Source organism: Belonocnema kinseyi, chromosome 2, assembly GCF_010883055.1.
Source record: "Belonocnema kinseyi isolate 2016_QV_RU_SX_M_011 chromosome 2, B_treatae_v1, whole genome shotgun sequence".
NCBI classification, from domain to species: domain Eukaryota; kingdom Metazoa; phylum Arthropoda; class Insecta; order Hymenoptera; family Cynipidae; genus Belonocnema; species Belonocnema kinseyi.
In genome coordinates this window covers 86,872,782-86,886,106 of record NC_046658.1, presented here as the reverse complement: position 1 = coordinate 86,886,106, position 13,325 = coordinate 86,872,782, and the positions used below count along the sequence as shown (strand labels likewise).

The 13,325-nt window shown below is 30.2% G+C and overlaps 2 protein-coding genes across 5 annotated transcripts in view; both read right to left on the bottom strand.

Annotated features, from left to right (window-relative positions):
• Nucleotides 1-13,325, bottom strand: part of LOC117167026 (protein bric-a-brac 2-like) — a 132,201-nt gene that overhangs the window by 62,913 nt on the left and 55,963 nt on the right. For all 4 annotated transcript variants that reach the window (XM_033351582.1, XM_033351579.1, XM_033351577.1 and 1 more), the window contains exons 2-3: nucleotides 12,005-12,149; nucleotides 9,844-10,008 (exon numbers count right to left, since the gene is read on the bottom strand). In XM_033351582.1, the coding sequence (XP_033207473.1) occupies nucleotides 9,844-10,008; nucleotides 12,005-12,142 (303 nt within the window). In that variant the 5' untranslated portion in view covers nucleotides 12,143-12,149. The remainder of the gene's footprint in view (nucleotides 1-9,843; nucleotides 10,009-12,004; nucleotides 12,150-13,325) is intronic.
• Nucleotides 4,947-7,647, bottom strand: LOC117167027. Its single transcript, XM_033351583.1, has 2 exons — nucleotides 7,481-7,647; nucleotides 4,947-5,260 (listed from the first exon to the last, which is right to left on the bottom strand). The coding sequence occupies exons 1-2, from the start codon at nucleotides 7,509-7,511 to the stop codon at nucleotides 4,962-4,964; spliced, it is 330 nt and encodes a 109-aa protein (XP_033207474.1). The 5' UTR covers nucleotides 7,512-7,647; the 3' UTR covers nucleotides 4,947-4,961.

Below are 13,325 nucleotides of genomic sequence, written 5' to 3'. Positions count from 1 at the left end.
TATTTTCGAGGAGCCCAAAAATCAGAGACTCTATTAACATTGAAAAATTCTAGAAAAATTGATTTTTGGACTAAGTAGTATCTACGTGGGTTGATTTTTTACGTTAAGGGTTGAAGCCCGAAAATCGTAGCGTTTATTTTCGAGAAGCCCAAAAATCAGAGACTATATTTCCATTAAAAAATTCTACAAAAATTAATTTGCAGACAAAGTTGTATTTACGTGGTAGAGAGGGGTTGATTTTCGACGTTTAGGGTTGAAGCCAAAAATCATATCGGGTATTTTCGAGGAGCCCAAAAATCAGAGATTCTTTTTCAATTAAAAAATTCTACAAAAATTTATTTGCAGACAAAGTTGTATTTACGTGGTAGAGAGGGATTGATTTTTGACGTTAAGGGTTGAAGCCCAAAAATCGTTTCGGGTATTTGCGAGGAGCCCAAAAATCAGAGACTCTATTTCCATTAAAAAATCCTACAAAAATTTATTTGCAGACAAAGTTTTATTTACGTGATAGAGAGGGGTTGGTTTTTTACGTTAAGGGTTGAAGCCCAAAAATCTTAGCGTGTATTTTCGAGGAGCCCAAAAATCAGAGACTCTATTTCCATTAAAAAATTCCACATAAATTTATTTACAGACAAAGTTGTATTTACGTGGTAGAGAGGGTTTGATTTTTTACGTTAAGGGTTGAAGCCCAAAAATCGTATTGGGTATTTTCGAGGAGCCCAAAAATCAGAGACTCTATTAACATTGAAAAATTCTAGAAAAATTGATTTTTGGACTAAGTAGTATCTACGTGGGTTGATTTTTTACATTAAGGTTTGAAGCCCAAAAATCGTAGTGTGTATTTTCGAGGAGCCCAAAAATCAGACTTTATTCAAGCTCTAAAATTTAATAAAAGTCATTTTTTGACAATTTCATATCTGCGTGTTACAATGGGGTTAATTTTGTACTGTAAGGGTTGGAGCCCAAAAATCGAAGTGGGTATTTTCTGGGAGCCCAAAAAAAGCCCAAAAATATCCCGTTAATGAATTACTGGAAATTTTCAATTCTTTGAAGGGGGTTGATTTTGGAAGTTAAGGGTTGGTTTGGGGAAAATTTTTTTTGCGGATTTTAAGAGCCCAAAAAAAGCGCAAAATTCTGGTGTAATTGAATTTTTATTATTTAGTGATTTAAAGAAGTGGAGGTGCTGGGTTAATGTAAGCTGGCACCACCACAAGAAAATTAATTTTTTGAAAAAAGTAAAGGAGCCCAAAAATTTTTATTGCAGTTCAAAAAAGCCCAAAATTCTGAGCTATGAAAAATTCAAAAATTCGTTTGTGGAGGTGCTAGCTTAAAGTACCTCTCTAGCAGGCTCGCAAAGGACAAATCAAGGCAATGCTCACTGTTTTCTTCAACTAAGGAGGTGTTGTGCGCCATGAATACACTCGAACAGGTCAGAAGGTACACAAAGAGTACACTTGAACCGCACTTATATCCTCTCTCACTTATATCCTCTCGCGCTCATATCCCTCCCGGAGGGTACAAGTGAATGTTCACATTCTAGGACGGCGGATATAAACGCGGTTCCAGTGTATTACCAAGAAGTTCTGAAGACATTACGAGACGCAATAAGAAGGAAACGGCATAATTTGTTTAAAAGTGGCGACTGGATCCTTTACTACGAAAACCCACCTGCCTATTAATTGCAACTTATTCAGCAATTTCTGGTGAAATACGGCCTTAAATAACTGAAACAGCCCCCATATAGTTCTGACCTGGCTTCCAACGAGTAAATGAGGAGAATATAAGACAATAAGGTTATGGCTTCCAAAGAGGAGTACTTTGAAGGAAATATCATATCCATTGACCAGGATCAACTCTTACTCCTGGTACACCATAAGGACGGATAATTTTCGGACAGACGTAGTGATGTAATCGTCAGCAGTGTTTAGGGGCAGGAAAGGTCTTTAAGAAGATCTTGACACTTCCTTTTCCTTCCCGTCTTTCGCTTCTTCGATGCGAGGAGGAAGTAAGTTGGGGTAGATGAGGCTGAAGGAAGAAGATTACTTATCATCGACCTTATTGCATGGCATTAATGACTAATCACAAAGCACAGTAGAGGCCTCTTATTACGAACAAGATTGAGTCTGGTTGTGGTCGCGCGGCCGAAACCCGTACGAAGCAAAGAGAAAAGCAAAACCGGCGACCGGCTTTCGACATGTGTTTGCTCTCGAATCCACTCTCTGTTGTACTCATGCATGCATTCATATGAAGAAGAAGGCGAAGAAGAAGAAGCTGTGTGTGCCGCTGCCGTACGCCCGTGTCAAGGACAGCAGCCAGCAGGGAACGAGTCGAAGGACTGTGTCAGTCGTCGGAACCAATTTTTTTCCGGAAAGAGTCGAGACCTTAGAGGACTTAGAGATCGTTGGAAGAAAATGCGAATATAATAGAAGAGAAGAAAAGGAAAGGACGAAAGAAAGAAAAAGATGTACATGCCCTCAGATTGGAAATTGGAATTGTATTATGCACTTCAACAAAATCGAATCAAATCTCGTTAAGCGTTCTCCATTTGGAACAAACATTAATCAATGTTGAAGGATTTAAAATTGAAAGACGAAAGTTTAAATTCGACCAAGTTAAGGGTGATTTTCAAACATTTGAGAATAATAAACTGTTAGTTAGACCTAATCAATAAGATTGCGGAAATATATAAGTGAAATATCCATACAATTATTGTGAAGATAAGTTATAAAACAGAAAACTGTACGAGCTTAATAATAGAATAACAGAACATTTGACTTGGTTAGTAATTAAAAAATTCTTTAAAAAATATATAATTTTTATGAGAAGGGCACCAATTATTGGCACCTTAACTCAATTATGGGCATGCCAATAATAAAAATTAATTTACTTAATTTTTTATAAATATTTGATTCCACTATAGAATTAATACTTTCCTTATTTTTTAAAAAAATGATAACAGAATTGAAATTTTCACGGACTTTGAATATTCGGAATTAAAAATTGTTCAACTATTAAAAATTGTACTTCGTAAGTTCATCCTTACTATACTTCTTACATTGAATTTAAATTGGAAACAGCACTCCTCAACGCTCTCAAAGACAAATTAGAAATATTTCTGAACGAGCGCCCAAAATATTTTACAGTATAGCTCTAAAAGCCTAAACGCACGCGCGCGAATTGATAAATACATAATGACAAAAATAGATTAATTTTCGACCAAACAGTTGCATTTTTAATAAAAGAATGGATTTTTAATTAAAAAATACGAATTTTTAACAAAATACATACATTTTAAACGAAATAGTTAAATTTTCTACCAATTTGCTGAATTTTCATGCAAAAAATACGAATTTTCCATAAAACAGTTGACTTTTTAACAAAAAGTTAATTTTCTAACAATGAGTTGAGATTTTAGCAAAACTGTTAAATTTTCAGTTAAACAAATTCTATCAAAAATTTGTTTTTCTATTAAAAAAGACGAATTTTTAACAAAATACTTAAGGTTTTAACCAAATAGTTAAATTTTCTACCGAATTGTTAAATTTTTAGGACAAAAGTACCATTTTTTCACAAAACAATTGAATTTTTAGCATAAAAAGTTAATTTTCAACTGAAACGAATTAATTTTTAACCAGACAGATGCATTTTTAACAAACAACAGGTGAAATTTTTATAGTTGAATTTTCAACCAAAATAAATTCGAAAATCAAGGAAGAAAAAAATTGCAATCAAATTGTTGAATTTTTAAGATGAATTTTTAACAAAACAGTTGAATTTTCAACCAAAAAGTGTGAGTTTCGAACAAAATTGTTAAATTTTCGACAAAATAATTCACTTTCAAACCAAATAAGATGAATTCTTAACCAAAAATTTATTCGTAGACTTTTCGACTGAAAACAGTGAACGTTCAAGCAAAATTAGTTAAAATTTTCTTATTGGTCTCTATTAACTAAGGTCGCATTTAAGTGGAAAAACGAGAATAGGAGGGGAAAACTAAAGAAAGTACATAGTTTAACTTTCTTTAAATCTTCTAATTCTTTATATTTCAAACAAAATAGTTAATTTTCAACCAAAGAGATGAATTTTCAACTAACATTATGAATTTTAATCTAAACAATAACAAAAAATTAATTTGAAACAAAATAATTAAATTTTCACCCAAAGAGGTGAATTTTAAACTAAAATTATGGTTTGTCAACCAAACAGCTGCATTTTTAACAAAGTAGTTCTACTTGCAATCAAGTCTCGTTTATTGCAAGCCAAGATATTCGTCTATCGCAACTTCCCCAACTCCCACCCCTGATTGTCATATTGCGTATAGCCAATGAGAGCGGAAGCGGGAATGTACTGTGAGTCCACCTTATACAGATAGGTGAAGTGGAGGGGCCTCCTCTCGAGTTGCAATGAACGAGATGTTTACGCTTCGAAAGAGTTGCATTTTCAAACTGAAAATGTCAATTTTCAACAGAAAAGTTACTTTTTAATCAAATAGTTGGATTTTCTACCAAAATAGTTGAATACAAAAAATAGATGAATTTTCAATAAAAATAGAAGAATTCTTAATGAAAAATATAATAGTTCAATTTTCAACAACAAAAAAAAGGTTTTTTTTTACCACAATCTTGAAATAAAAAAGCCGAATTTTTAACACAGAAAGAAAAAATGCCTATAAAATGTTGAATTTTCAAACCAAAAAGACCAATTTTCTACAAAACAGTTGCATTTTTAAACCAAAAATATGAATTTTCAACAAAATTCTAATTTTCAAGCAAATAGTTGAATTTTCTACCAAAATAGTTGAATTAAAAAAAATACACGAATTTTCAACAAAATAACTCAATCCTGAACCAAAATAGATTAATTTTCTACATAAAGTAACTGAAATTACAGATCCAAGTTAGTGCAAAAATCGTGACTAAGTTACGTTCCAAGTTACTTTTTAAAATAGTACTGAAGTTACACTACAAGTTACAAATAACGTCATTTTTCAGTAACTTAGTTAATTGTAACAAGTTACTACAGAACTCTGTCTTAGAATTAGACTTTATAATCTTTAGATGGTTCGAAAATACTTCTACTACTTGAAAACTCAGCCAGTCTACGTGGAATTTCGTTGCAGCTTGGCTATGCATTCTATGGTTTGGCTTTGCAAGGAATCCTGGGAGCAACTCGGATACGAGTGTGGAACACAACCACCATTGTGAGGAGCGCCAATCACAGCTTGAGTAGCATTGCGTGCCAGCACGTCGCGCCCGGCGGACTGCGGAGCGAAAGAAAAAAATGCCAAAATGACGAAACTCAAAGCCGACTCGCATATTTTCGCACATGCGAGCAACGGGGTGGGCGAGACACAAATATTCAATCCAAACAGTACTAAATCTAAAAAATAATCCATAATCTCAATTTTATTTTTAAATATAATTTTTAATAGGACGACCAGAATTGATTTACGGAATATAGGACAACCGCCGGGACTCGAAAAAGAGGAAAATAATTGATAAACATATAAAAACCGTGACAAAAAAAATCTCCATGTTTCTAAAGCTTTATGATGAAGATTTTATTATTTTCTGTCGATTTGAATTTAGAAATTTCATAATTTCAAGGAAGTGCAATTTACCCATCTGCTTTAACACAAAATTTAGCTTACCATTTAGAGAAATGAGAAGAGTAATTATTAAAATATGAAATTATAAAAATATTTTTCTTGGTCAAGAAATTTAAAGAAATCTATTAGATATCAAATTTGATATTGTTTATATTAAAGGTAGTAGGCTCTAAAAAAACGTTTCTACATTTGCACATCATAGAATACATACTGTAGCTGCAAAACTTAATTTTCAAAATTCCCCGACTTATTTTTCCATTTTCCCTGATCATTAATATTTAAAGACCAGAATTCTAATCTTATAACATTTTGAATAAGGAAGCTTTTATGTCAATTTTTATTTTAAATTTATTATTCTTGACTGTGTTATTATAAAATTCTCAGACTTTTGCAATTCTTTTTTCAAAATCCCTGCCTTTTCCTTGCCTAGCAAAATTTCCGGACTTTTCCATGAATTTCAAAATTTTTTTAACCTGCAACCACCCTGATTATTAACAATGTCCCGAAAACAATAATTCGAAAAATTATACATTTTTAAATGTATGTAACGCTCAAAATTAAGGTAATTAAAATTAAATAGCATTAAATATGAGGCATTACGAATTAAACAATTTCATAATTAAAGACGTATTCATGACTATCGAATAGTAACAACATTTTTGAAAATTAATTTTTTAAGCAAAGAAACAAAAAAATGTATTCTCTGTCATTTCGCAGTAATTGTTCGGTTTTCAGATCCAGTGATTTCTGTCTTCCTCCTCTTTCTCAAATAATAATATTTCATTTAAAAATGATAAAACAGAGTAATTAAATCAATATTTAAATATGTTTACTAGCTATCTCAAGCTCGACAAAGCATTGTTCAAAAGGATTTATAAAATTGACGACATTCTCATACTTTTTTTAACCGAATTAATTTTGGAAGAAAACTTAAGCACGTTGAGCCTCAACCATCTTCTATGTTTATTAACAAAAATTTTTTTATTTAACACTGTTTAAATAAAAATTTACAAAAGGGACTTGCAGAGAATATGTCAAGGAATAAAAATTCTACAAAATTGTGAATAAATAAATAATATTGTTAGATAAATAATTTAAATATGAAATATTTTTCGTTTAAAGTTAGCCTTTAGCTCTATCCCAAAATTAGTTACGAGTTATACGATAAGAATGAGAATATTAATTTCAATTTTACAAATAATTTACAAAAATGCTCAGTTTAAAAAAAAAAAACAATTCTTGACAGAATAGTAAAATTTTCACAAAAAAATATGAAATTTTATATTGAAATGATGAATCTTCAAGTGAAACAGATAGATTTTCGGATAGATCTTCCGGGTTGTTCCAGGGATATCCCAGGGATGACCTATCGGAATATCCGATGCCTATAGACGTTTCTTGGATATTCGAATGTCCCAAATAGTATCATAGCATTCTTGTATATGTCACGTGGAATATCTGAATATCCCAGAAACCTTCCATAGACATTCCGGATATCCTCTAAATATCCCTGAGGTATCCAATTTTATCCTTTGCAGAATAGCCCCATTGGTTATCCCTAGGAAAGCCCGGAACATAAAAGGCATAAAATGGGATACACCGGGTTGAAAAAACTGTAAAATAAAAGTCTGAAACACAAAAAATAGAGTCTATTTTAAGTCACGTGCAAATTTTGTTTGGCTGTTTTCTATTGTGATCAAAAATTTATAAATTAAGAATTTAGAATAAAAAATCTTCCTTTATATGCTCCTAATTGCATAACCTAACTCCCAAAGTATAAATAAACGCGCAATTCTTAGAAAATTAAAAATAATTTAATAATGTAAATTTCAAGCGCAATTTTTAAATTTTGTATGTAATGAAATAGCTAACCTCTTGACTGATGGACAGGTTCAATGAACATGACTCGACTTCAATGTATGCAGTAGTACATACATATGAAATGCGACTTGTAGAAACCGTACAGAAAGGTCAATATTAATGAAACAAAAGCCGAAAGTAATTTCTTCTCAAAAATTAAATTCCCCGAAAAAAACAAGGAGGGATGTCGACTGTTAAACGTGTCATTTATTTTATAGTATAAAAAAAAGAGTCGTCCGCGATTTTGAGGGGAGAAAAACCGCACGGCACTTTTTTGTAAAAATAAAGACGAACGGAAGCACGAGTTTAAACGAATTGAGCCGATATTATCCATCTCTTAAATCTAAATTTGCGCGCCATCTGGTACAAGCGAAAAGTACGTTATCGAGCGAATCCTGAGTATCCTAGGTCGGTAATGCAGATATCTACTGTTGGTAATAAATATTTCCCAAGGTATGATTACCATCGGGTCACCGTATGTAGTAAATTCTAAATTTGTTACTAAAATTAGAATCGTAGTATATATTCTTTATTATCAAATGGAGAACGCTAATTAAAAGATTATGAAAAAATGTATTTAAGAGTTGAAATAAATGTTTAAAGTCCATATCCTTAAATTGTAGAATCCTTCAATAGCAACATAGGGTAAACTATTGTTTTTTTTTTATCTTTGTACCCGTAGCACCGTAGGTCAAAAGTTCTACCCTTATCATATTCTATATCTATAATTCTATATAGACTTCACAGCCCAAAATGATATAAAACAGGCAAAATAGGGTAATTTTTTACGCAAATAGGGGAATAAATTTTGTATACATAAAGTTGATGTAGATATCGTTTTCAACAAAATAGTTGAACTTTTATGCATATAGTTGTATAATAGATGTATAATAGATTATACTTCAAACAACAACAGTCGAATTGCAACCGATAAGATAAATTTATAATTGAAAAAGAATATTTTTTTAGAGGACAACTGAATTTTCAACAAAAAAGTAAATTCTCAACCAAGAAAGATGAATTTTTAACCAAAAAAGATGTCTTTTCTACTATAACAGATCACTTTAACAAAATAATTTAATTTGCAACGAAATAATTATATTAAGAAATAGTTTAATTTTTAACAAAACAATTATATTTTCAACAAAATAGTAAAATTTTCAACCAAATGGTCGGATGTTCAATCAAAATAGATTAAACTTCAAATAAAAACAGTATAATTTTCAGTCAAATAGGTGAATGTTCAACATAAAAATTAAATTTATTAACTAAGAATGTTGAATGATCTACCAAAAAAAGATGTCTTTTCTACCATAAAAGATAACTTTAATACAATAATTTAATTTTTTTTTAAATAGTTCCATTCTTAACAAAACAATAGAAATTTTAACAAAATAAAACATTTTTCAGCCAAATAATCGAATTTTGTTTCAAAATAGATCTACTTCAACAAAATAATTAAATTTAAAAAAAAATAGTTGGATTTTTTACAACAAAATGGTATAATTTCCAACCAAGCGATATCCTATTTAAACTAGAAAACATTTGAATTTACCCAAAATAGATTAATTTTCTACCTACAGAGACCAGCTTTCAACAAAGCAATTTAATTTTTGACAAAAAATATGACTTTTTAAGAAAATAACTACAGTTCCAACAAACCAGTTGAATTTTAAACTAAAAAATATCAATTTATAATCAAGAAGATTAATATTATCCACAAAAAGACGAATTTTTGACAAACTAGTTAAGCCCTCAACCAAAATAGATTTTTGTTAAAAACGAAACTGTTTGACTGAAAATTAATCTGTTTTAATGGAGGACAAAAACTGGTTAAAACGTTATTTATTTGGTGGAAAATTAATCTTCTTTGTTGAAAATTCGTCTGATTGGTTGAAAATTAACTTTTTTTGTTTAAAAATATACTCTCGGGTTGAAAGTTCAACTTTCATGTAGAAAATTAATCTTTTGGCGTAACAGTTCAATAATTTGGTAGAAAATTGAACTATTTGACACAGAAGTAAACGGTTTTATAGAAAGTTTGTTTTTTGTATGTAAATTAATTCTTTTATATGTATGAAAATTTAACTGCTGTATTCTTATGAAAATAGATCTTTTTTTCTATAAAATTTCAAACTATTAGGTTAAAAATGTATGTATTTTGTTTGGAGAATTTATCTGTTTTGGTAAAACATTTATTTTTTCTGTGTTTAAAATTACTCTTTTTGGTTGAGAAGGTAACTATTTGGTTGAAAACTTAACTGTTTTATAGAAAAAGCTCAATTGAGAGAAAATAGTGTCATTAGTGTCCTTTTTTCAAAATAGTAGAAGAAAGTGTAAAAGTGTAATCGCTAAAAAAAGAGTGTTATCCTTACCTGTAGTTCTGCCTGTGAAACGTCGATCTCTCCTCTGTAGACAAATTCGATGATGAATTTGAGATCGTTGAAGCAGACATCCTGGGGCATAATTATGGTCGGATGTTTGCAGGGGTTGGAAAGTAACAGTTTTTGGAAATAGGAACTGCAGGCTGAAAGTACCACCTACAAAAAAAGTTACTTTTATTACGAGTTTTGTAATCAACACTCAAAACAAGTCAATAGAGAAAGATCAGGGTGGCCGCAAAACTTTATTTTCAAAATTTTATGACTTTTCAATGATTTCCTCCTAATTTATTTTTCATATTTCCTAACCATTAATATTTGAAAACTAAAATTGCAATCTTGTAAAATTTTTAATATAGAATTTTAGTATAGAATCTTTTATAAGAGGCCGTTCAAAAACTACGAAAAATTTAACTAATATTTTGTTGAAAATTTATTTTTTTAGTTGAAAATTAATACCCTTAACTGAAAATGTTACTAATCCATTTTTTTATGAAAAATAATCGCTATTAGTTGAAAATTTAATTAATAAATTATTGATTGAGAATTTATTTTCATTAAGTATAAACTTCTCTACTTAAGCTTAAAGATGAAATACTTTGTTTGAAAATCTTCTTTTTTTATTGCAAATTAATTTTTTCAAATGAAGTTATGACTATTCCATTTTTTGTTCAAAACTTACATTGACTAAAAAATTCAAATATTTTGTTACAAATTTGTCCTCTTTTTCGGTGAAAAAAACCTATTATTTTAGTTGATATTCTATTCTGTTGAAAACTCAACTATTTATTTAAAACTTATACATATTTTTTTGTTTGAAAATTCATATTGGCAGCCTAGGAATTCAACTGCTTGGTAAAAAGTTCGCCTTTTCTGCCTTGAAATTTGAACAATTTGATTAACTTCTTTTCTCTCTCAACTGAAATTTTTATCTGGTTTTACATTCAACACTTTTCTTGAGAATTTTTTTCTCGACTACAAAATTCAACTGTCTTGGTAGAAATTTGATCTTTTTTGGTTAAGGAAAAGCATTTTGTTTAAACATTAATCTGTTTTGGGTTATCATTCAACTATTTTGTTACAAATTTGTAATTTTTGATTAAATTCAACTGTTCTTTATTTAAAATACGCTCTGCCTATGGTTATGGGATTTTCCATATCTGTAACCCATTTTCCAGCTTTTTCAGGGCTAAAGTTACAGGAAATTCCGTAAACACAGATAGTGTCTTTAAAATAACTATATTTGTTCATTAAGAATTCGTCTTTTTGGTTAAATTCGACAATTTTCATTTAAAATTAAAATCTCTTCTTGATTGAAATATCAACTATTATATTTTTCTTTGAGAATTGATCTTTTTTATTTTTAATATCTTTAATCCTTAGAAATGCCTCAAAATTATTAAAACCCATACAAAATTTCTGCATATCTTTTAATATTCCCTAATATCTCAAATATTCTGCAATATTTTGTAATATCTTGAAACTTTATAAAGCAATTGAAAATGTCTTGAAATTTTTTCAAATTTTCTAAAATATTTTTAATTCTTTGAAATCTTTTGAAACCCCTTGAAAATTTGCAAAGCTTTTGAAAATTCCATTGCATTCTTTTAAATACCATAAACTCTTTAAAATATTTTGAAAACCCTTCAAGGTATTGAAATCTATTCAAAATTCCTAGGAACGTTTAAAAATACCCTAAAATATTTAAAATCCTTTGAAGTGTCTACCAATTACTGAAATCTATTAAAAGTTTCCCGGAATCTTTTAAAAAACCCTAAATTATTTCAAAATAATTAAAGAGAATTCAAAAACATGTATGCGCATACCTGAGTTCAAATTGATTAAACCATCAGTTCAATTTTTTAAAGAAAGTTATCTTTTCGTTAAAAAAAAGCTCTAAAAAGTGATTTGAAAAAAATACTAAAAATGACTGTGTGGTAGTACTGATTGTTATTGACTGTTACTTAAATTGCTTTTCACCGAAATTTTTTCATTTTTGCAATCTTGCTTTTCAAAATCCCTGAATTTACCCTGACCAACAAAATTCCCTGAGTTTTCCCTCATTTCAAGACTTTTCCTAACCTGTGGCCACCCTGAGAAAACGAATAACTCGAAATATAAAATTACAATCTTCATTCTCTCTTATCTTATCTACCTTGTGTGCCTTTAAGGATGCCTCGTTGCAAGCCAGGGTGACGTCAACGAAAGCTTCCGTCTGTAGTAACTGGTGGAAGACAGAGGTCATATTCGACTGGTAATTATTCCAGCGCAGGCAGTAATGCTGCCCCGCCATGCCTCCACTGAAAAAAATAAAATGGCAATTAGATGTTTGATTTTCAAATTATTTCAAATAACTTATACATTAACTCTCCCTCTCTATCTCTATATCACTCTATTTGATCTATGGCATATTATGACTTTATGAAGCTTTTCACCTGGGGTGATTGCTACATAGATTGTTCAGCGACATGTGTCGGAGCGTTGTTGCAGAATGAACGTATTGATTAAATAAGAAGTCCTCGAAAGGGATTAAGCCTAATGGTATTATAATAATAGTAATAATAATATAATAAGAATATTTTATTTTAAAAAGCAATTTTAAACTAAATTATTAGCAGTAAGACAATGAAATTTTCCAGGGACCTGAAACATCAGAAAAGCAGTTTTTACTGAAGTAAAAAAGATTATACAGTTATTTGTCAGGAAAGAGATTTTCATTTGAAATAAAACCCTGATTTTGCTGATGTTCAGAGCCGGATCTGGATAAAGAACAAGGGGTGAGTAATAAAAAAAGTGATATAGCACCTGCCCTCGTAAAGAGTGTTACACTGGAGGCCTCAATTTTACTCCCTTCACTTCTCAATGTATAAATATATTACCTACGTATTACCTTTCTTCAAGATAAGGATACAAATTCGATTAAATTTTTTAAATCTTGGGATGAAATTGAAAAAATTATTTCATGGTCCATGACCAAGGAAATAACTTTTTTCTTTATTCTTCAATGCTTTTAAACTAATGAAAGTACAGCCATTGCTATTGGGATAACTTTTCAATAAAAAAATAAATAAAAATTAAAGTTCTTTTAGATGTTCCCAATTTTTTTTAATTCTTCAGGATTACATTATTATTATTATTATTATTATTATTATTATTATTATTATTACAACACTGCTCTGACCCAGGTTGCTGATCAATTTCTCTAGCAATCACCCCAAGCGAAGAACCTCACGAAGTCGTTATGTAAGGTTCCCCACTTGGGTCCATTAGTGGCCAAGGTCTTTTGTTTCAGGCGTCATTCACTCTACTGACACTCTTTTTATTAACTATTTGCCGCCATACTATCCTGTCCTGACATACTTCTCTAGCTTCTTTATATATATATATATATATATAATTAAAAATTTGTCATAAGGACAACCGCAGGATTTCACCGGGAGCGGGTGCTAATCTGAAAAATTGCACCCGCTTCCAGC